We start from the raw sequence: 25,031 nt of genomic DNA, 5'->3' as shown, positions 1-25,031 counted from the left end.
TCCGGCCTTAGTCTGATAAAATAATAATAATAATAAGGCCAACTAGACCACTAGATCCCTTGATTTTTTTACAACGTTTGCTCGGTCAAACATAAAAATATTTGTTCATAAAAATTCAACTAACACTCAATTAGTCAGAAAACGTAGAAATTGCTCATCCGGAACTTAAGGAATTGCTCCTTTGACTTTTTCGGGAGTTCGTGCTCGAATATTCCGGTCTGAAAATATTTGAGAATTTCATTTGAAGTTTGTTTAAACAAGATTTTTATTTAAATCATTTATGAACTTCCTCTGGAAATTTTTCTTCAGAAACTCTTTTAGGAATTCCTTCGAAAATTCATTCTGAGTTTCAAACCAGGAATCCTTTGTGAATTTCTACAAGAAATAGGAATTATGTCATGAAATCTTTCAGTAGCTCCTTCGGATACTCTAACAAAAAAAACCGTCTTGAATTTTTCATGGAAGAGGAATTCTCCGATGCAGTGTCTGGTGGAATTATCTGAAGAAATTTCTACTTGGAACAGATAGAGATATTGCTGAAAGAGTTCTTAAATAAATTTGCGTGGAAATTTTTGGAGGTATTTTTGGGACAATTGCTGGCATTTCTGGAAAAGTTTTTGATGAAAAAGCGGGAAAAATCCTTAAGGGTTTTCTGGGCGAATTCCTGGAGAAATTTTGGGATGACTGCCGGCAGGAAATTTTGGGATTTTTTTTTGGAAAGAGAATTACTAAGCTTTCATTCCAAATTACATAACGCTATAATTGACCTTTCCTGTCAAAGTATTCTATTCGCTCAATAGATTCATATTTTTTCACGGCTCTATGTATTTTTAAAATTCCAAACAAAAAATCTAAAAATCCAAAATATCGGGTGAATTTCTTAGGACACGTGCAGCACATTTTCGGTTTTTGTTTTCGATTTTTAAAATAGTTAGAGGCTTCAAAAAACATGGGTTCTTCAACAAAGTTGACCTTCAATAAGCCAAAGAGCCGACTGAGACAAATTTTGACGGGAAAGGTCAATTGATCATTATCAACGCCTATCGACTACCTCACGATTTTTTTTGTATGGAAGGGTTTTAAAATTTGTATGCCCCGTAATGCTCTGATAGATGCCCTTGCACTCCCCAAAGCCTTATGTATTTTTTTGTTTAGACCAATAAATAATTTCCATAGAAATTTCCGAAGGGATTCTTGGAGAAATTCGCAAGGAAATTTTCAGAAAACCCTTGGAAAATTTTGGAGAATGAATTTCGGGGTCAAATCTTGTTAGAATTTCCGGAGGAATGTGTGCAAGATTTTTTAAAGAAATCGCAATGGAAATTCCAAAAGAATTTCTAAAAGAATTCCTGGATGGTGAATTAAGTGTTTTTGGATGAATTTTGTAAGAAACTCGAGAGTGAATTTCAGGAAAACCGCTCAGAGTAGCTTCGTAAGAAATTACAGGACTTACTGGGGAATTTCTGAACAAACGAACGGAATTATTCTTGGAAAAATTTCTTGAAAAAATCATAAAGGAACCACCGGAAGCATTCCTGGATAAATTTTGGAAAAACTACCGGATGAATTCGTGGCGGAACTTCCAAAAGAACCGCCTAAAGCACTTTTAGAGGAACTTCCGAAAGAATTCGTGAGGAAAGCTCGAAGGAACAACCGGAGAAATTTCCGATGCAACATCTAGAGGAAGAAAGGAACTTCCGGAGAAATTTTCGAAGGAACTTCCGGAAGAAATTTTGGAGGAACTCTCGAAGGAACTTCCGGACGAATTTTTAAAGGAACCTCCGTACGAATTCTCGAAGGAACTTCCGGAGGAATCCCCTGAAGCACTTTTAGAGGAACTGCAGGAGGAATACCGAAGGAACTTCCGAAAGAATTCATTAAGGAACTTCCAGAGGAATTCGCGGAAGAACTTCCAGAGGAATTCTCGAAGGAGCTTCCGGAGGAACGCCCGAAGGAACCATCGGAGGAATTCTCGAAGGAACTTACGGAAGAACTTCCGAAGAAATTCCGGAGGAACTTCCGGAAGAATTCCCGAAGGAACTTTCACAGGAGCTCCTGGAGCAACAACTGGAGAAATATCCTGAGGAATTATTTGAGGATTTCCTGGAGGAATTCCGGTGAATTTGTAATGCATGAAATATGCTCACGCCGACCCACGCACAGGTCTTTTTCCAAGGCTCTCATTGATGTGTAGCACTGCAGCACGTGCTATGACAGCATTCATCGTCAAAATCCACCACGTGACGACCAATTTTTCAAAAATATCAAAGAAGCTTTTTTTTGGAGGTGTATTTTCTGAGGGCGACTATCTGACGCTAATTTTCGTTGCTACCTAGGATAGGATGTAACAATTTAATTAAGACTGCCTTGTTATTTTTTAGTCGGTTGCTCTGACGAAGTGGTCGCCAGTGCAGCCACATTAATTTGGTACAAAACTATCCAAATATTATGTATCAAAACTTGATGTTTTTCTTTCCGTTCCATCCATTATTTATGTAAAGAAAAGTGAAAGACAGACACAGAAGACAGAGAGAAGTTTTCGCTAATAAAAAAAAAAGAGTTTGGGGTCTAAAAAAACAGAAAAGTGATTTATAATGGTTAAAATCAACAGTTTGAAACCTTTACAACCCTTGAAAATAATATATATGGAATTTGCAAATTTGTTCAAAAGTGCCAAAAAACACGAACTATTCACGTACATTGATTTATATCAACCTTACGAACCAGCAACACGGCCAAACTAACAGCATGCTGCCCTATGAAAAACGCTCCGCCGTCAATCGAAGTGATCGATTGACATTCAGCAACACATCAGCAACCGGTACGATTGTAATAGAAAATCGGTACGATTTTTAATGACTACTTGACGCATCCTATCCTAGGTTGCGACTAAAAATAAGAGGAGGAGTAGATTTTTTATGAGCCGTACAATATCTCCCCAGTGTTATCTGTTTAAATGTAAGCAAAATAAATGAATGAACATAAAAGACCAATATTCAATCGAATATTGACAGTCCAGGAAGTGAGCTGATAAGTGAAAAAGGTGGGCTTCACCAAATAAATAATCTAGATTACACTGGATTCTGTTTTTACACGATTTACAATTTCTCAATTTTGCGCTCTGAATGTTTAACGCATATTAAGGCCGGTACAAATATTTAAAATCTATTTTGTCTCCCCTTCTCGGATTTTTTTTGCCAAGGATTTCCAAAACATTCTTTAACAAATCCGAGGAGTTTTTTGATTTTTTTTCATTTTAATGTTTATTTTTTATTATCCCCCCCCTTGACCTTTCGGAGACCAGTAGGACAAAAAGTTAATTCAATATTTGTAACGGCCCTAATTACCATGTGATTTATCTTTGAATTATTCAGAATTTTTTGAAACAAGTTGCAAAGATTTTGGTGGTAAGTTAAAGACACACGATCAAATATACGAGCGGAAAAAAATCGTTTAAAACCAGAATCCTGTGTATTTCAAACTCTGAACTCAAGTAGTGAAATTTCGTTTCAGGTGGTTCGAAACGAAGTTCCGGGGAATTTCGCGGAACTTGAGAATGGCGAAATCTGACTTCTTAATTTCGTTCCGTTTCGTAAAATTACAAGAAATTTCGCTACAAAAAAATAGCTTTTAACAAAATTTAACGGAATTTCGAAACAAATTTAAACTTAAACCATACTACCTCGTATGGTCGTGTATTATAAAAAATTTTGGCGGTGCAAACAAAATCATAAAGCTGTTTTTAAAACTAAACGTAAAACAAATCTTTCTGCTAACGCTTACTACATAATCCCATTCTGAGTCGACTAATACGTATTTAGTTTTCTTCTATAAAACGTCTAGTGTTTTGTTAGAAATATCTAACAGAAAACGGACTATTAACTATTTTATCTTATTTTTTTTTCAAAAGTTGTCTGACTCAATTCTTAATACGTCAGTCTCAGAGTTCAAATGTTATCAGATATGAATCAGATCAGTATGACTCGTATCAATCGTGTTGCTGCTAGTCCGGGAGAACGCTAATTGAAAAAAAAATCTGTCTCTTAGACTAGATATTTATTTAATCAGTGTGCGATAGATCTTGCTGATGCTGGTCACGAAGTGAAACAATGTCTGCATCGAAGAGCACCAAATTATTTAGTGTAGAATCGATCGTGTTGTGGTGGCTTATTAAACGAAGCAAATTGATTTTGCATTGGATTGATTTGAAACACGGTTTTCGCTCTCGATTTTTCAAAATAACTTCGTTTTCATTAAATAGTCGCTTACCAAGGTGGCTTCACTTGAATTACCTTTTCAGCTGACCAACGATTCCTTTCCCGTGGCGCACGCGGAGATGCAGAGCATTCATCGGTCTCGTTTCGTTTCGTAAAATTGCAAATAAAATGGACTTTGATTTCGTTTCGTTTGCTTTCCAATCAACATAGACGTTTTAAATTTCGTTTCGTTTCGTTAGGAAAAAGTGAATTATTGCATACCCTTACAGTACTGAGCTCCACTGTATACAAAGGTGATAAGAAGGTCAATAACACAAAGCAACTCATCAACAGGATCAGAAGCAGGACCCGGAAATGGCAGCCGTCCATCGGTCATGTGGTACTAGAAAGAGCATTCTACGCCGCACGGCGGGCCACGGAACATATTCATTCATCAATCTTGAAGAGACTAAGGTCAACTCTATATATAAAACATATCAGTTTGAACTGTACTTCTTTATAGTTTTCTTCCTAAGTAATTCTTTCCATTCCCGCTATTTATTGGCCACCCGTTTGAGAGATGAAATGAGTTTGCATTTCTTTTAAGGCAGTATAACTCACGAATGGATGACCCGATTTGCAAGATTTTCTCACTAATCGATTCGTTTTTAGATCAGCTTTGTTCATATATAGGGGAAGAGGTCCCAAAACGACCCCCTCCCCCCCAAGCCAAACCGACTTTCGGGTATTCACTTATATTTACCATGTTTGAGATAGCCTTAATAAAACTAGACGTGAAATTTTGCAAGGAAAAAAAAGCGTCAAAAAATAGATAGGAATGTAGGAAAAACTGAAATTTTCCACATTTTGATGAAACATCTAACGTTTCGGCGAGGCAAAACGCCCTATTGGAACTATCCTACAATGTACTCGAGTCTCCACGCACTTTCCATACCAGAATGCTGATGCGCCGACGCGTGGTACGTTGTTCCCTAAGAGCTGCCGGCTAAAAGGCGTTTTGCCTCATGAGTTTTCCGGCAACGAAATATCACCACTTTTTTTAAATGTGAATATTATCAATATGATTGAAATTTTTTCTAATTTCAATATGACATCAGCTAGCTATATTGTTTAACTGATGCGTGAGGTAGAAACTCCCATGAAAATCGTTATAGCTGAGGCACAAAGAGATAGCAAATTTGACACGGAAAGTTGAAAATACCTCAAAATACAATGATAGGACGAGTTGTAACGAAACCCAGCGCAATCGTATTCAAATTGTTTTGGAGTGCGATGAACTCATGAATCGACATTTAGAATTCAATAACAAACCCGAGACAAACCCGAGCAGGGTACGCTCTGCTAGTTTAAAATAAATACTGCAGAACTCAAATTGAATTGATCAACGAGGAAAATATCGGTCAGACTCCTAGTCTCGGTATAAAGATAGATTATTATCATATCACTAGTTTAGAAAAGGCTGGGTTTCTTGATGTGAATTTTGATATTTTTTTGTCAATGCAAGTAATTAGAAATTGAAACAAACCATAGAAAACTAATAATTATTTGCGAGCGTCTTAGGGGAAAATGTTACACGGTTTAAAGAAATTTGTCTTCCTTTTACTTCCACTAATTCGTTTTTTGGTATCTATATAGATACGTATTTCATCCACCACTTGTGGACATCTTCAGTGTGTTGTTTATCAACTGAAGAAAGCTAGCAATATTTTTCTTCAGTCGATAAACAACACATTGAAGATGTCCAAATTTCTTTAAACCGTGCATGGAAAACTACTCATTTGTGTGTTAAAGCTAAAAGGAAATTAAAATTGATCCGTTTTCATATGCATAGAAATATTAGCGCCTGCCTGAGGCTATTTCATATTTTACGACATCCCAGATATCCCATTAGATATCTCTTTGTAATGCCAAGCACTTCTTAATTCATGTCTATTCTTGTTTAAATATCATATTAGAATGCAAACACATTGCTTCCCAATCAAAATATCCCCAATTCCGAAGTCAGTCCACATGGCGGAATCGTTAAATCTCTATCACGTCAACAATCTCCCAGTTGAGCCCGTAAATCTTCCATCCGTTATGCAACACCAAGTTTCTCCACAATTTCATCTTCATCTGGCAGTCAGTCGGTGGCAAGTTCGGCTCCACCGCGGCGACCACCAGCTCCCTACGCTCGGATATTTACAGCAATCCACAGCTGCGTGAGGTAGGGTTCCGAACCAGTTCCAAAGTGCAGCGCAGTCCCAACCGCAAATGATGATGACGATGATGGTCCAAACAAAAACCGCACCGCGCAGTCAATCCACCGTTTCCACCACCAGCAAACAAACGACACAAACAACTTTTCGAGACTTATGTATAGTGGAACACGGAACACTAACCCTGACCCATTTTATTTTCTCCTCTATGGATTCACTATTTTTTTTCCTTCACTTCCACTCTGTTTTCCACTTCCCAGCGCGATGGGATTCTATCGTCGTCGTCGTCGTCGTTGATTTTGATTCACTCTCGTAGCCAGCACACTGCTGCTGCTGGCTGGCTGGGAAAGACGAAACGCGCTGTTTACCGACGAGGATTTCGACTCTTTTCGCGCGACTTAATTTTTCATCAGCACATTTTCCACGCAGCTGAAAATTATTGCTATTATTCTGGCGGATCTTCGGCACCTTGCGGCGAGCTGTTGCCTCGGAGCGTGTGGGTGGGATAGATGCAAGGTGGCGGCGGCTGGCAGACGCGTTCAATTCACAAATTCGTGCTACAACTTTATTTACACTCAGGTTCTTATAGAAAACACTTGCTTGTGATGAATTGTATTAAGTTTAGCAAAATATCGTTTGCTTCGATAGCTGACGGACGGTACATTAGAACGGTATCTCCAAAATATATTAATTTTTCGGTATTAAAACGTATTTGAATTACGCATTTTAAATACACAATTCTCGATTAACTTTTCAAAAGGACCTAAGTAACATTTTTTTCATGAATTAATTTGAGTACTGCAATCAAAAGCTTCCATATTGGTCTGTTGATTGCGCTATTCAAATTAATTCATGAAAAAAATGTTACTTAGGTCCTTTTGAAAAGTTAAGCGAGAATTCACTTCTGTTGGCATCTAAACCCAGCAGATCAACCAATATCTGAGTTGCAGAAATTTTCAAGGAACCCTGTTGATCATTTGAAGACGAAACAGTTCTGTTTAATTGAATTTCGAGTATCGATGCATTGCTTTTGCCCATTCTTATCCACGGTACAGCAAACTTGCTGCCCAATTCGCAAAAAAAAATATTTTGAACCAGCCTAACTGAAACCACCGTCAAGTCAATCCGCACCCATCATCCGTCGTCGATGGTGAGTCAAAATTCCCAACGAAAACACCATTTAGCTCTGATTGAATTTTCATCCTCCTTCCTGCGCTTCCTCTTGGGCGCTAGCTACCGTCCACCATTTTCCACTGTTCCGGCCGGACGTACGTAGGTTCATACGCCGGGCTTCTAACCGAAGCTAAGCCAGCATAACGTCCGCTCAGAAATGCTAATTAAAAATAACAAATATTCAATCGCCTTGAACGAGAAAAAGATGACTCCGACAGGAGCGCCGCTTTGACTTGGTGGGACCTTTTTGGTGTCCACAAAAATCGTTGCTTTTTTTCGTTCTTCCGGGAATCGGTTCGATAAACAAACAGCCGGAAGTGCTCCCTGCTGGTAGATTGAAGCAGGGATGCGAGTGAGGGATTTCACGCTCCATCGGGTGACAACGCAAAATAAAAAAAACGATACGCAACGAGAATTGCGTTTGACGGTTCGTTTGGGTTGGATTGAAAAATGAAAAACTGGTGTCGTTTGTGTTACTCCAGATGGCGGAATGTCATGTTATTGATAAAACGACATAACGCTAAGATGCTAAGGGTTAGAAGTTACCGAGAGCAGATACAAATATTGAAAAGAGTAAGATATTTTTTTTTGAATTCCATGACGATTCATTTGAATTTACAAGGACAATATTTTTGTATTTGACCGAAAAACTCTTTCAAATTTCAACAAGAAATCCTTCCTAAATTCCAAAGAAAACTTTACAGGAAATTCCTCCGGATTCAAAAAAAAAAAGATTATAATCTGCATCCAATTAAAAACCAATCAAATCCAAATTGGATTGCATAGTAGATTCGATTTAATATGGATTAGATTTGCATTGAATTTGGATTAGATTTACACTGGATTAGGATTAGATTTGGCTTGGAATTTGAATGGATTTAATTGAATTTAAATTGAATTTTGATTGGATTGGATTTGGATTGAATTTGGATTGGATTTGGATTGGATTTGGATTGGATTTGGATTTGAGTTGGATTTGAGTTGGATTGGATTGGGATTGAATTTGGATTGGATTTGGATTGGATTTGGATTGGATTTGGATTGGATTTGGATTGGATTTGGATTGGATTTGGATTTGAGTTGGATTTGAGTTGGATTGGGATTGGATTTGGATTGGATTTGGATTGGATTTGGATTGGATTTGGATTGGATTTGGATTGGATTTGGATTGGATTTGGATTGGATTTGGATTGGATTTGGATTGGTTTGGATTGGATTGGTTTGGATTGGATTTGGATTGGATTTGGATTGGATTTGGATTGGATTTGGATTGGATTTGGATTGGATTGGGATTGGATTTGGATTGGATTTGGATTGGATTTGTATTGGATTTGGATTGGATTTGAGTTGGATTTAGATTGAACTTGGATTTCGGTTGGATTTCTATTGGATTTAGATTGGATTTTGATTGGATTTGGATTGGATTTGGATTGGATTTGGATTGGATTTGGATTGGATTTGGGTTGGATTTGGATTGGATTTGGATTGGATTTGGATTGGATTTGGATTGGATTTGGATTGGATTTGGATTGGATTTGGATTGGATTGGATTGGATTGGTGGTTTGGATTGGTTTGGATTGGTTTTGATTGGTTTGGATTGGATTGGTTTGGATTGGTTTGGATTGGTTGGATTGGTTTCGATTGGGTTTCGATTGGTTTGGATTGGTTTGGAATTGATTTCGATTGGTTTGGACTGGTTTGGTTGGATTGGATTGGTTTGGTTGGTTTGGATTGGTTTGGTTGGTTTGGATTGGTTTGGATTGGTTTGGATTGGTTTGGATTGGTTTGGATTGGTTTGGATTGGTTTGGATTGGTTTGGTTGGTTGGATTGGTTTGGATTGGTTTGGATTGGTTTGATTGGTTTGGATTGGTTTGGATTGGTTTGGATTGGTTTGGTTGGTTTGGTTTGGATTGGGTTTGGATTGGTTTGAATTTTATTTGGATTGGGTTTGAATTGGTTTGAATTTTGTTTGGATTGGTTTGGATTGGTTTGGATTGGTTGATTGGTTTGGATTGGTTTGGTTGGTTGATTGGATTTGGATTGGTTTGGATTGGTTTGGATTGGTTTGGATTGGTTTGGATTGGTTTGGATTGGTTTGGATTGGTTTGGATTGGTTTGGATTGGTTTGGATTGGATTTGGATTGGTTTGGATTGGTTTGGATTGGTTTGGATTGGATTTGGATTGGTTTGGATTGGTTTGGATGGGTTTGGTTGGATTGGATTGGTTTGGATTGGTTTGGATTGGTTTGGATTGGTTGATTGGTTTGGATTGGTTTGGATTGGTTTGGTTTGATTTGGATTGGTTTGGATTGGTTTGGATTGGTTTGGATTGGTTGGATTGGTTTGGATTGGTTTGGATTGTTGTTGGATTGTTGTTGGATTGCGTTTGGATTGGATTGGTTTGGATTGGTTTGATTGGTTTGGATTGGATTGGTTTGGTTGGTTTAGATTGTATTTGGATTGGTTTGGATTGGATTTGGATTGGTTTGGATTGGTTTGGATTGGATTTGGATTGCGTTTGGATTGGTTTGGATTTGATTTGGATTGGTTTGGATTGGTTTGAATTGGATTTAGATTGGTTTGGTTCGGTTGGTTCTGTTGGTTTAGATTGGTTTGGATTGGTTTGGATTGGATTTGGATTGGTTTGAATTGGTTTGAATTGGTTTGGATTGGTTTGGATTGGTTTGGATTGGTTTGGATTGGTTTGGATTGGTTTGGTTGGTTTGATTGGTTTGGGTGGTTTGGTTGGATTTTGATTGGTTTGGATTGGTTTGGATTGGTTTGGATTGGTTTGGATTGGTTTGGATTGGTTTGGATTGGTTTGATTTGAATTAGATTTGAATTCGATTCGGGTTGGTTGATTGGATGTGGATTGGTTTAGATTGGTTTGGATTGGTTTGGATTGGTTTGGATTGGTTTGGATTGGTTTGGGTTGGTTTTGATTGGTTTGGATTGGTTTGGATTGGATTGGTTTGGATTTGGATTGGTTTGGATTGGTTTGATTGGTTTGGATTGGTTTGATTGGTTGGATTGGTTTGGTTGGTTTGGTTGGTTTGGATTGGTTTGGATTGGTTTGGTTGTTGTTGGTTGTTGTTGGATTGCGTTTGGATTGGATTGGATTTGGTTGGTTTGGATTGGTTTGGATTGGATTGGTTTGAATTGGTTTAGATTGTATTTGGATTGGTTTGGATTGGTTTGGATTGGATTTGGATTGGTTTGGATTGGTTTGGATTGCATTTGGATTGGTTTGGTTTGATTTGGATTGGTTTGGATTGGTTTGAATTGGTTTAGATTGGTTTGGTTTCGGTTGGTTTCATTGGTTTAGATTGGTTTGGATTGGTTTGGATTGGTTTGAATTGGTTTGAATTGGTTTGGATTGGTTTGGATTGGTTTGGATTGGTTTGGATTGGTTTGGATTGGTTTGGATTGGTTTGGGTGGATTTGGATTGGTTTTGATTGGTTTGGATTGGTTTGGATTGGTTTGGATTGGTTTGGATTGGTTTGGATTGAATTTGGATTGGTTTGATTTGAATTAGATTTGAATTCGATTCGGGTTGGATTTGGATTGGATGTGGATTGGTTTAGATTGGTTTGGATTGGTTTGGATTGGTTTGGTTGGTTTGGATTGGATTTGGATTGGTTTGGATTGGTTTGGATTGGTTTGGATTGGTTTGGATTGGTTTGGATTGGTTTGGATTGGTTTGGATTGGTTTGGATTGGTTTGGATTGGTTTGGATTGGTTTGGTTGGTTTGGATTGGTTTGGATTGGTTTGGTTGGTTTGGATTGGATTTGGATTGGTTTGGATTGGTTTGGATTGGTTTGGATTGGTTTGGATTGGTTTGGATTGGTTTGGATTGGTTTGGATTGGTTTGGTTGGTTTGGATTGGTTTGGATTGGTTTGGATTGGTTTGGATTGGTTTGGATTGGTTTGGATTGGATTTGGATTGGATTTGGATTGGATTTGGATTGGATTTGGATTGGATTTGGATTGGATTTGGATTGGATTTGGATTGGATTTGGATTGGATTTGGATTGGATTTGGATTGGATTTGGATTGAATTTGTTTGGATTTCATTTGTATTAGATTTGAATTCGATTTGGATTGGATTTGGATTGAATCTGGATTGGATTTGGATTGGATTTGGATTGGATTTGAATTGGATTTGGATTGGATTTGGATTGGATTTAGATTAGATTTGGTTTGGATTTGGATGGGAATTGGATTGGATTTGGATTGAATTTGGATTTGATTTTGATTGGATTTGAATTGCATTTGGATTGGATTTGGATTGGATTTGGATTGGATTTGGATTGGATTTGGATTGGATTTGGATTGGATTTGAATTGGATTTGAATTGGATTTGGATTGGATTTTGATTGAATGTGGATTGGATTGGATTGAATTTGTTTGGATTTGATTTGGATTAGATTTGAATTCGATTTGGATTGGATTTGGATTGAATTTGGATTGGATTTGGATTGGATTTGAATTGGATTTGGATTGGATTTGGATTGGATTTGGATTGGATTTGGATTGGATTTGGATTGGATTTGGATTGGATTTGGATTGGATTTGGATTGGATTTGGATTGGATTTGGATTGGATTTGGATTGGATTTGGATTGGGTTTAGATTGGATTTGAATTGGATTTGAATTAGATTTGGATTGGGTTTGGATTGGATTTCGGTTGGATTTGGATAGGATTTGGATTGGATTTGGATTGGATTTTGATTGGATTTGGATTTGATTTGAATTGGATTTGGATTAGATTTGGATTGGATTTCGATTGGGTTCCGATTGGATTTGGATTTGATTTCTATTGGATTTGGACTGGATTTGGATTTGGATTGGATTTGGATTGGATTTGAATTGGATTTGGATTGGATTTGGATTGGATTTGGATTGGATTTGGATTGGATTTGGATTGGATTTGGATTGGATTTGGATTGGATTTGGAATGGATTTGGATTTGGATTGGATTTGGATTGGATTTGGATTGGATTTGGATTGGATTTGGATTGGATTTGGATTGGATTTGGATTGGATTTGGATTGGATTTGGATTGGATTTGGATTGGATTTGAATTGGATTTGAATTGGATTTGGATTTGGATTGGATTTGGATTGGATTTGGATTGGATTTCAATGGGATTTGAATTGGATTGAACTTGGATTTGGGTTGGAATTTGATTGAATTTGGATTGGACTTGGATGAGATCTCTAAATAGATAAAAAATTTATTGAACTTGATTCAGATTTGCCTAGGATTGGGATTGTATTATGTTTTGTATTATGTTTCGTTAGATTTTTTATTTCAAATCAATTCTGTCAGCGATTTTCAGTGTTGGGAGGAGACTACTGTCTGTGATGCGAATATTTTGAAGTGAAATTTGTCAAGATTCAACCCGACGAATGAAGTCTTAAAATCGAAGTTTGGTTGAAGACAGATTTCTCTTTGGTCTGTGGCACCCTTTTCTTGAATTCAAATGGGGTTTCATGACCAGAGCAATGACTAGTTTTCAGCAACCAAAACTGCTGTTAATTAATCGCGTTTCAGTAAATGGACAAAATACATCAAATGGTCGCTTTTGATGTTTGGATGTAATTGATGAGAGCAGAAAGAAATATTTGTGGAGAGCCGCTCAAGCCGAAGCATAATACGATATTGAACATTTACAAAGTCAAGTGGTCAAGTGGTCCTTCTACGAACATCGGCTAGATTTAGTAAATTTTTATTTATTTGAATTTTACACTGAAAAGGTAGTTCTTCTTTAAGAAGTATTAAAACTGCCGTTTTTGTTCTGTACGAAGCAATATATTTTACTATTTTAACAAAGAAAACCCCAATTAAGGTTCTTCTGGTTGGATCATACTACGCTTGACTCTGATAACCCAACAAGGAATTGGCCACAATATCACAACTCAAAATCGAGCAGAGTGCAAGCAAAGAGCTGATCAGTGAGATAAGAATCCATAATTATGCCAATCGTATGCTCGAGACCTAGTCTTGGCGTTATATGACGCAATGAGAAACCAATGAAAACAATATAAAGTGCAAAAATTTAATAGTGACGTTCAATATTATTCTTGAATCCCAAAAATTGTTTTAATCCGCAACATAAGAATTAATCTTGAGAAAATCATAACCAAATATCTAACATCGAACCAGCTTGTCATTATAACGATGTGCCACTTCTATTCTAAGATATTTTTTGTTATGCAAATATAGCATCAAGCTAAATTCAGTTAGACGAAACTATGTTATATCTGTAGTTCACTTGAAGCCAATGAAACTATCATTTCTGTTTGAAGATAAAAAACATGAATAAAGAATTGGATTGCTAAGCTGAACGCCTGACTAACTTCAAGCAACAAAAATTCCAACACTACACTCGAGAAGAAAAAACAGCAACAACATCATAGTCAAACAGAATTAATTGAAAATTCCATCTCCGGGTATTTCCCAACCTCTGTTACGACCTTCTAGCAAAGGAAAAAGAAATACAATATCTGCGCGCGATACCAAGCTATGAATGAATGGCCCGGAATAAAAAGAATAAAATTAGAAAGAAAATTAAATTTTACAACTCGTATTTTCCGAGAGCGCTATATGCACTGAACTCTCATCTATGCAGAGTTGTCTTCCCGCGCCTCGCCTGCACATTCACCGACATCCTCGTCGCAGGTACTACAAACATCCACCCAATCAACGAAGCCGATTCTCACGTGCGCCAGGTTCAGGCGGAGAATTTCAGTTTTCCCTCCATTCATGCACTAACAAATGCCCATTTGTTTCATTTTGCACTTTTCACTGCAGTTGTACCGCTTTCAGATTGCAGGCAAATTTCTTCCACTTGGCATACTTTTTTGCACCGAATGTCACTTCACGTCGGATGCGCTTCTACTGCTGAAGGTCCTCTTTTCCTTTCGGATCATTCCACCCGACCGACTAGGCGGGGAAATTGTTTTCAATTAATTTCACTTCTTCTCTGCCAACCGCCAAACAACTGGCTCGCACAAAAACAGTGCAAAACAAATGGGAATTTCCCCGCAGACTCCGTCGGTTTTCCTTCCCCCAGGAACGGCTGTCTGCCAGCTCACCACCACCCAGCGATCGACCACCTTTCACGTAGAAGTCAAATTTTCCGCACGACTGATGACTCGCACGCGCTTCGCACACGATCTTACCGCGCCAACCTGGGCCAAAAAAAAGCGACCACGATCGAAACGGCTGCCGACTCAGAACTGAACCATCACGGCCCGCTGAGCGATCGGCGATCCTCCTGCTCTCGATCGGTGGAAACGCGCGAAAAATTTTCGTCGTCGAAATTGTCGGTGCCGAAATATGGTGTATCAAGTCAACTAAACAATCATCGCAGCGAGGACGCGACGATGACGCGCGCCTGCAACCGCGGATGATGGCAGTCAGCAGCGCAGAATTGGTGAGGAAAAACAAACCGGACCGCGCGCGCACGCCGTTCGTGATCGTGAGCATCATCGTGAGAATACGTGAGTCGACTTGAGGGATCGTGAAGATCGATATGCGCTCTCTGTGCGCTTGCGGGTTGCCCCGGGAGGATGTTAGACTTGCGGTGGAACCAATACATGAGACGGCGTCACCACACGGTGCCCCGGTGGTGTTGAATGTCTGCCAAATGGCGAAACTGTGTGTAGGAACGGAACCAGACTACAAACCGCAGCATGACGGATTAAGAGAGAAAAACTGAAACATGCTAATTAGTGGTTGCAGTACCTTGGTCTTTTCTCCGACGACTAACAGTGAGCTTGGAAGGTAAACCGTGGTGGTCAAATTGATGATGATAGCTTTCGTATTTTGAGAAATAAGTACGATAATATAAGTTTATTAATAGGCTGACCATACGTACCGTATTTAATGGGACAGTCCCGTTTTTCAGACCTTATTGTGCTGTCCCGTCGTAATCTAAAAAATCCTCAATTTGTCCCGTTTTTTCATTGATCCTTAGAATTTGGCTAATTTGGCAGTGGCTTGACCGGAACCGGTAACTTGGTAGGCAAGAATATCCTGAAAATCAGGTCACGTCTCAACGTCAATAAAAATAAGCGCAGGGACGACATCCTAATTCCCAGTTTAAGTTTATTTCATTTATTTTTCAATCTTGAGAGGTAGGTAATTCTATTTTTTTTTAATCTGCTTTATCACATATTTTTTAATCCTTTGATTCTTTTCGAAAGATTAAGAATTATTCAAAGTCTAAGGCGCTTTCAAACCAAGGGAAAATTCGGTCTTCCCGCACTTTAACCTTCCGGGACTCGCTTGGTCCTGGATCGCTCACGCACTCCCGCTTCTATTGTGAACGAGGAGCGTGCTTTTATCGAAGGTGTTGTACTTTTTACAACGGCGCGAGTCCCCGAGGATTAAGACTGGTTACTGGAGACCCCAAGTTTACATAAAATCATTAATAAACACAATAGGGTAAAGGATTCGATAGTCGTGGGAGTTCCTATAGTTGCGGTGCTATGGGTTTTATACAATCTACTTATTAAATGCAGCAACCCATATAGGTCATCAATTTGTTGACCTGTCATTAAACGAAATAAAAGAAAAAGTATCATTAAAATACCTTATCTGTTTCTCGGTTTTGCACCAATAGCTGCAGTAGTGATTCCATAGTTGCGAGTCCCATATGAAAACAATGGGATTTGTAAGCATATGCGGTATTTCGAAAAATTTCGTTTCAGGTGGTTCGAAACGAAATTCCGCGGAATTTCGCGGAATTTGAGCATGGCGAAATCTGATTTCTTGATTTCGTTTCGTTTCGTAAAATTACAAAAATTTCGCTAGAAAAAACTAGCTTCTAACGAAATTTAACGGAATTCCGCGGAATTTCGAAACAAATTTAAACTAATCCCTACTTTACATTATAAAAATTTTTGGCTGCGCCGCTGAACAAAATCGTTAAGTTGTTTTCAAAACTTTAGGTTATACAATTTTTTCTATTAACACTTTTACATAACCCCATGGGGTTCTTAGTCGACAAATACGTAAGTAGTTTTCTTCTATAAAACGTCTTCAGTGTTTCCATGATTTAAATTTTGTGATATTTTAGTACTATTTGCACAATATGAATGCGGAATCGATCGTGTTGCTGCTGGTCATGGGACGGCAGCTAGTCCGGGAGAACGCGAAGTGAAAAAAATCTACCTCGCGAAGCAGAAATTTGTTTAACCAGTGTGCAATCGATCGTGTTGATGCTGATCACGCCAGCTAGAATGCGAAGTAATAAAACTAATGTCTGCATCGTAGAGCAAAAAATTATTTAGTGCGGAATCGATCGTGTTGTAGAAGATTATTAAACGATCTTGCCTTGGATTGATTTGAAACACTGTTTTCGTCTTCATGTTTTCAAAATAACTTCGTTCACAACAAATATTTTGTCGCTTACCAAGGGGTTTCACATGAACTACCTTCTCAACTAACCAACGATTTCTTTTCCGTAGCGCTCACAGAGATGCAGAGCATTCCTCGGTCTCGGAGCATTCTCGGTTTGTTCTTCAATGAGTGTTAAACTAATTTTCCTCTCCTAATCCTAAATTGAATTTAAGCACGTGACCAGCATCGTTATTGGTCATGAATTGGAAACTCCGAAGCAAGTACAATAAGAATAACTTTTTTGTATCCCAAGAATATTATTTAATTGGTGAGCTGTGCATATTTTCTGTTTCTCGGCCAATCATGATTAGCAACTATGATGTGTACAGTTAATTAAGCTAATAAGCTCTTCTTTGACTATTTGCACAATATGTGAGAAACATTGCAGATTTGTGGGCATTTCTAGATCTTCGCATGAAATTTGCGAAAAAAAATCCAGAGCGGGTTGAAAGATCATTAAAATTGCTGAGAATTTTTTACTTATGATTGCTTTCAGTACATACTGACCATAACAGCTGTTCTCATATGCCAAGGACATACACAATAGCTCAGTTTGTCGAGCTGATTGTATATAAGAATATGCTGCCGCTAACCGCAAGTCGAGCACATCTGTATATGGCCGTCTGTGAAATTAAATCTGAAATACATATCTTTGTGCATTTTAGAAAGGTGCACAGGATTCTTCTAGTGAGCAAATGTATGCTATATATGTAGACGAAGAATAAGAAGGAATAAATTTTGGCATATACGCCCTTTTCAAATGTTGATCTGTTACTATCAATTCTATATCTGCGTATACGCCTGGCATATGTGGATACATAATTAAGTATCCCACTAAATAAAAAATAAATTAAGCATTCTTTTTTAAATTTTGACAAAGTCAATACTGCAAAACCACGCTGACAAAACAATATGAAGTATGCTTCAGCATATTTACATAATTCTTAGGTGAACTGAGGTTTAAACAAAATTTGAATCCGTATATGAAAAATCACACAATTTCATTATTTTTATATGCTTACTGACATAAAACTGCTATAAAATTGATCAGATTCGGGAGCACACCCTTCACGATGAATTCCTTTGAGAGCGGCACAAATGCTGGGGTATTGCCTTATCGCCAATGGTATATGCGGCGAGAATGTGACGATTTATCGTAGATTACCTCTTCAGTTATTATAACTTTTTTGGTCGCAAAACAGTTATTCGACTTCGAAAAGTGAAATCAGAATTGCGTACATAATGTAAAACCAATTCAATAAAAATTCCGCGGAAAAAAATCAAAATTTCGTTTCGTTTCGAAAAATTTCGAATTAAATGAACCTTGATTTCGTATCGTTTCGAAGTCTCGAAAGAAATCTATATTTCGTTTCGTTTCGATCCGAATCAACATAGACATTTTAAATTTCGTTTCGTTTCGTTTCGTTAGGAAAAAGTGTGTTATCGCATACCCTTAGGGATTTGCAACTATAGGAACCCAGGTTAAAAAAACTCAAAGGTGCAGCCAAATCTGGTTGTACGCAAAGGTGACGTAGGACTACGTAGCTATCCGAAATGGATGGTATTTGTCAGGAGGAAGGAAAAATAAGCCGAATCGGAAGCGTCGCGAAACCAAAAGCAAATCTATTTATTTACAATGTTCGGTTCCCGTCCGTAGTTGTTTTCTATGGCGCCGGTAGAAAAGTGAGAGGAAGTTCAAGAATTGGCTGCAAAATTGGAAATTAAATCGATTTTTTTCCGGCCACAATTAAATGCAAAAGTGGTTGATCCAAGATGAATTTTCTTCAAAGTGGAAAACTAGTTCGTTTGGCGACGACAGAAACTTGCCTTTATAGTAGAAAAACAAGCGCGCGTTGAAGGGAGATGATGCAACAAGTTTGTTATTCGAATGGATAGGATCAGTAGCAGTCAGATTTTACTAGTTACGTTGGCATATTCGTTTTATTCGGTCGATTTTAATAAATCATAAAAAATATTGATAAATTGGGCCAAAAACAAATTACTTTGTCCGGAGACGAGGGCTGGGGCTAAAAGTCTTCTTCATAAAGATACTAAAAAATTACTTTGTTTATTAATATATAACATACTGAAGTCGCTGTTTATGTGAGGGATACGTACTGCGTAAATTCCAAAATTCGTAAAAAAAAGTCACGGTAATCCCAAAATTTATATAAAAAACCCAGATTAATCCACCTAGCGGTGATGGTGCCTTTCTCGTTCGTTCAAAAGGTTTGGAAAAATCTCAAATAACACCAATATGTGGATTGGTCTTATTTTTCATATTTGTTTATATGCATAAAAAAAATTCTCGCCAAACGCAATTTGTTGCAAACAAATCGGATGAGCATAAGAGCAAAAAATGGCATTTTATCTAGTAGCTTTAAAATTAGTATTTTCGCCATAACTTTTGACCCAATTGTACGATCCGGCCAAGTTTCTAAAGGAAACAATGGGTGCCTGAAAAATGAGTGACATTTTTTAGCGATTTTTTCATAAAAAAAATGGTATTATTTTCGATCCCATAGACCGATATGGCCAATTTTCAATAGGAAACAACGAGACAGGATTCTACGTCGAATGCAACTTGTTGTGAGCAAATCGATTGAGGATAAGTGCCCGGAAAATGAGTGACATTTTTTACGCGATTTTTTCGTATGAATTTGTATTTTGGCCATAACTTTCGATCCCATAGTTCAATCTGGCCAATTTCAAATAGGAAATAATGAGACAGGATTCTGCGTCGAATGCAATTCTCGCTTAACTTTTCAAAAGGACCTAAGTAACATTTTTTTTCATGATTTAATTTGAGTATTGCTATCAAAAGCTTTCTGTTGTTCTGTTGATTGCGCTATTCAAATTAATTCATGAAAAAAATGTTACTTAGGACCTTTTGAAAAGTTGAGCGAGAATTTGTTGCGAGCAAATCGGTTGAGGCTAAGTGCCCGAAAAATGAGTGACATTTTTTACGCGATTTTTTCGTATGAATTTGTATTTTGGTCATAACTTCTGATACCATAGTTCGATCTGGCCAATTTCAAATTGGAAACAATGGGACAGGATTCTGCATCGAATGCAACTTGTTGCGAGCAAATCGGTTGAGGATAAGTGCCCGAGAAATGAGTGACATTTTTTACGCAATTTTTTCGCATGAATTTGTATTTGGGCCATAACTGTCGATCCCATAGTCCGATCTGGCCAATTTCAAATAAGAAACAATGGGACAGGATTTTGAGTCGAATGCAACTTATTGCGAGCAAATCGGTTGAGGATAAGTGCCCAAAAAATGAGTGACATTTTTTACGCGATTTTTTCGTACGAATTTGTATTTTGGCAATAACTTTCGATCCCATAGTCCGATCTGGCCAATTTCAAATAGGAACAATGGGACAGGATTCTGCGTCGAATGCAATTTGTTGCGAGCAAATCGGTTGAGGATAAGTGCCCGAGAAATGAGTGACATTTTTTGAGTAGTTTTGCGCACACACACACACACACACACACACACACACACACACACACACACACACACACACACACACACACACACACACACACACACAGACATCACCTCGATTCGTCGAACTGAGTCGATTGGTATATAACACTATGGGTCTCCGGGCCTTCAATAAAAAGTTTGTTTTTGGAGCGATCATATAGCCTTTACCGTATACTTAGTATACGAGAAAGGCAAAACGATTTCGATGAAAATGTTTTTTTCCGTGATTTTCACGTATTTCCTGGCCATTTCGTAAAACCACGTAAAAACATCTGGGGAAAATTCGCGTCAAGGGTGTAAAACGACCCCAGTAAGTAGAACACATTATTCAAACATCAAGGTAATTTATTATTGAGCCTTTTTAGTTTAAAAATAAACGTTGATCGGTTCAATAAACTCAATTAAAAATTAAATTTATATTGTACGTGAATTTCCTTAATGGACCCGGCGGTTTGAAATCGCCGCTAATCAGAACGGTCGCTCCAACAGTCGGTGGATTAAACGTCAAAAGAATCTGACAAATGTTGTGTCAAATGAGTTGTTGACATTCTAATCTAATATCTGTTTGTTGACAAAATGCTTCATGTATTTAATTTACTCTAATTTTATTTAATCCATTGACCGTTTTCGGTGACTACCAACACGAAGTATCATTTCCTTTATGGGCATTATTTACTTGGATTATGGAGGAGTCAACTTGCGGTAATTTACCATGAATCGAAGACAACCACTACTTCATGGATTACGGAATACGAAAGTGAATATCTGCGGTTCAGCGACGTAGAATCTTCCGGAAATTCGATAAGGTTAAACGTAGTTGGATAGTCCAATTCTAGCGCTTAGTTTCATAGGGGCGTAACTGTATTGATCGATTTATCTTCGTCGATGTTTTCTTTTTGTTATTGTACCGAATTGCGCTAGTTTGTCGATGATTTAATGGCTAAGCGCGAGAATTGTACACAAAGTGACCCATATTGCATTTGGACGAGGCTCGTCAACAGTTCACCAATCATTTCGGTATGTCGATCAGCTCCTCTGGCTATGCAAACCGAGAAATGTTACGTGATAGAGGCTACGGAATGATAGGAAAAAGCTTGATTTATCGTGGAGAATTTAAAAGAAAACCTAGAGTGTCAACCCTATGCTTTCTGGGACAAACAGGAATCGTTGAATCGTTTGAAAAGGAAGGAACATTCACAAGATAAAAGTTTTTGAATGCTGTTGGAAAATGACGCTTTTGAATGGCTCTGTAGAAAGCTATCCTGGCAAATCGATCAAGCTCGGTTTGACTAAAAAGAGTACAGTTACCAATAATCAAAAATAAAGTACAAAAGAGTACAACCTTGATTATTTTTTAAATTTACAATTCAATGGTAAATATTATTTGAGTCAAAACGGTTTATTTTTCGTTTATGTGAATTTATGTGAAATGAATTCACCAAAATTAAAAGCGACAGTTACTTTGACAAAATAGCGAGTTGTGTAAACCGTTTTCGTAAGTTATAAAAGCCATTTTGTTCTCCTAGATATAAGTGAAGGAGTAGATGAACTAATTATAAAGATTAACAAGTCATGAATTTCAAATTCTTGTGAAGATCTAGAAATCAACCACATTTGGACGCCTCTTTTGCACTCGCAATCAAATGGAATAGCAGAACGGTTTGTGAATACATTTTTTAGAGGCAATATAAAAAATAGTAAAATAGTGCGCGGATAAACGAATAGACAAGAAAAAGGTAAAGAAAAGAACATAAATGTTAAAACCAAATGAGAAAGCATAAATACGTCACATGGTAGGTGTACTAATGCCCAATGGCAGGTCCACAATCAGGGCCTTTTTCTTCTTATTCGAAACAGGTTCCGACTATTTCGTTCGACCGTGTAAGGTACAACCAAAGCCAGTGGTTCTATAGCATCGGCGCAAGGACTATGATTCCGATGCAATAACTCTCGATCTAGTGGAAGTGTAGTGATGATTTCCATTGTGGTGGTAAACGGCTGGGCGAAACAAAGTGTCCCGAAGAAACGGTCTGAAAACTCGCCGACCTTAATTCCGTTCTGGCCATGTTTGAATTCGGCGATCAGCAAAGGACCATCCAAACAGAGTCACTGTTAGAAGCGCCTTTGGCCAACGCCTGCGAAGGCCAATTTGATTTGGCCATGTTTGAATTCGACGATCATCCAAATACCATTCCAGCGGCGTTCTATTCCGCCGTGATAGGAGCGTTAACCCACCATCGGCCGTCGGTCATGTTCTTGCCCGCCCAAAATAAGACCACCATCGCTACCACCTCATCGACAAACTCTATCGCTACCACCGCATCGACAAGCTACCAAGCCATTCCGGATACAGGGCATGACGATGCCCTGCAAGCAAGTACCCTACCATTCGTGACGTCAGGTCAAGACTACACCCAACCAGAGAAAGCATGATTTTATGACAATCGTGCATGAATTCCATGCACAGATTGCATGAGGCTGAGGCCCATACACAGATTGCATTAAGTCAATACAGCAAGCCATTGCATTAGGTATCTGGTCACGAGAAAAAGGAACTAGGTTTGTGTTTGTGTCTACATAGAATCTATTTTTAAACTTCCGTCGAGGAACGAATTCTTTACACATACTTCGCCAACCTCATTTGCTTACAAAAAAATTTGACTGACAACGAGAATTGAACCTATGCCGTCCACCAAGCCTAGCGCTATCCGGCTGACGCGCTTGCCATCTGGGCTATACACTAGCTGAGAGAAGCAGTGATAGAAGACTATTATAATCCTCGTTCTGTACTATGTGAATGAAGTAGAAGGGTAATAGATATAGCAAAGGGGGATGAAAATGGAATTGGGTGTGCGTCCTTGTCCACCATCAAGTTGAACGGAGTCGGGAAGATTGTGTGAGTCGAAGCTATGCTGCTGTACACGATGCATATATTTGTTGCTGGAGGAGCTAAAGAGAGTCGTTTAGATGTGTTGGTCGAAACCAAATAAACCGATTTAATGCAATGAGTTGACGTAACAAGTATAACATTCTGTGAGTGGTTTGCATGCGAGATTTGATACAAAATGATTAATGCAAAGAATGTCACAACTTTTTGTTTTGCGTGTAGTCTAAGATAGAACCCCCCTATGTGTAATAAAATTAAGATAAGAATAAGTTGAAATTATGATGGTAGATGTTTCTTTTAAAAACTACGCATCCTTGGAACAATAAGGTTTTTGATTTTCCGTCTTTTCGTGCTTAAAGAGCAACCATGCCTCGTCCTCTTTGGTAAAAACAGAACTCAGCTTCTTTAAGGCTTTTGAGCCAGTAATGCGTGAAGGCTTTGCATGAACGTTCATTCATATTGACCTCACTGGGTAAGTGTTCATTTTCTTTGAGTTCCCTGAAGTGAATGAGTGATTCATGGAAAGAATGGAAGTGACTTTGAGTTCTTTCACAAATTCTTCTTCTTCTTCTTCAATGGCTCTACATTCCAATTGGAACATGGTCTGCTTTTCAACAACAACAAGTATTCTATTGATTATGGATCGACTGTACGTTTTAATTATATTTATTGAACGGCTAGTCTTGCAATTATTACAACGAGTTTTTTTTATTTACCCGACGTTTCGACACAGGGATTGTGTCTTTTTCAAGGGGAAAATATTTTTGTTGTTTGTCGTCGTATGTTTAGTCTAACAGACGGTGCAAGTTAGACTAAACATACGACGACAAACAACAAAAATATTTTTCCCTTGAAAAAGATACAAACCCCGAGTCGAAACGTCGGGTAAATAAAAAAAACTCGTTGTAATAATTGCAGGACTGAGTAGCCGTTCAATAAATATAATTAGTATTCTATTAGCATTTCATCAGTTATTAATTGATAGCTTTTCTATGCCCGCCATTGTATGAGTATGTATCTTGTATGGCAAGTACAATGGATACATTATGCCCAGGGAGTCGAGAATGTTTCCAACCCGAAAACATCCTAGACCGGACTGCGAATCAAACTCGCCATCTCCAGATTAATAAACCAACGCCTTAGCTCGCAAGGCTACTGGAGACCCCCTTGCACAAATTACATTCAGTACTGTAATTTCCCATTTTCAATGAGAGATGTCACGCGATGTTTACATATCTTCCCCTTTCAATATCTATAGAAACGCGAAGGATGAATGGCATGCTACAAAAATCTCAAAAAATATTTGTTCCGTGACAGGGCATGAAAGTGTGCAATATCTGCTTTATTTTTGTATTTATTACCACCTTCAACTCGGTGGATTAAAGGAATATGATTAATTTATCGACTAGTCACTATTCTTCGCATGTATCTGTTGAAATAACTTGGAAATTTTAATATTAAAATAAAGCACAACATCCTTTCATGACTGGCTTTCATGCGAAATTGATCAAAGAACCCACGATTCTTTCATTTGGTCGTCTGAAATAGAAAAAGACGCTTTGCTCTCTGTCTTATGACGATCACGATCTTTTCCAGTACTGATTACATTACGCTAAATTTGATAATTTTAGATTTTTCTGAAAAT

General features: G+C 38.0%; 1 protein-coding gene across 22 annotated transcripts in view; it reads right to left on the bottom strand.

Moving 5' to 3' along the window:
- LOC134208741 (sorbin and SH3 domain-containing protein 1) overlaps positions 1 to 25,031 on the bottom strand; it is a 453,188-nt gene that overhangs the window by 230,337 nt on the left and 197,820 nt on the right. The window contains exons 1-2 of one of the 22 annotated variants that reach the window (XM_062684625.1): positions 14,780 to 14,870; positions 6,599 to 6,844 (exon numbers count right to left, since the gene is read on the bottom strand). The exons of 16 other annotated variants lie outside the window; for them this stretch is intronic. In XM_062684625.1, coding sequence (XP_062540609.1) covers positions 6,599 to 6,608 — 10 coding nt within the window. In that variant the 5' untranslated portion in view covers positions 6,609 to 6,844; positions 14,780 to 14,870. Of the gene's footprint in view, positions 1 to 6,598; positions 6,845 to 14,692; positions 14,871 to 25,031 lie in introns of those variants that run through there. 5 more of the 22 variants (XM_062684626.1, XM_062684624.1, XM_062684629.1 and 2 more) reach the window with 5 other exon arrangements.

The sequence above is a fragment of the Armigeres subalbatus genome, chromosome 2 (genome assembly GCF_024139115.2).
Source record: "Armigeres subalbatus isolate Guangzhou_Male chromosome 2, GZ_Asu_2, whole genome shotgun sequence".
Classification (NCBI taxonomy): domain Eukaryota; kingdom Metazoa; phylum Arthropoda; class Insecta; order Diptera; family Culicidae; genus Armigeres; species Armigeres subalbatus.
This window is presented reverse-complemented; position numbering and strand designations above follow the sequence as displayed.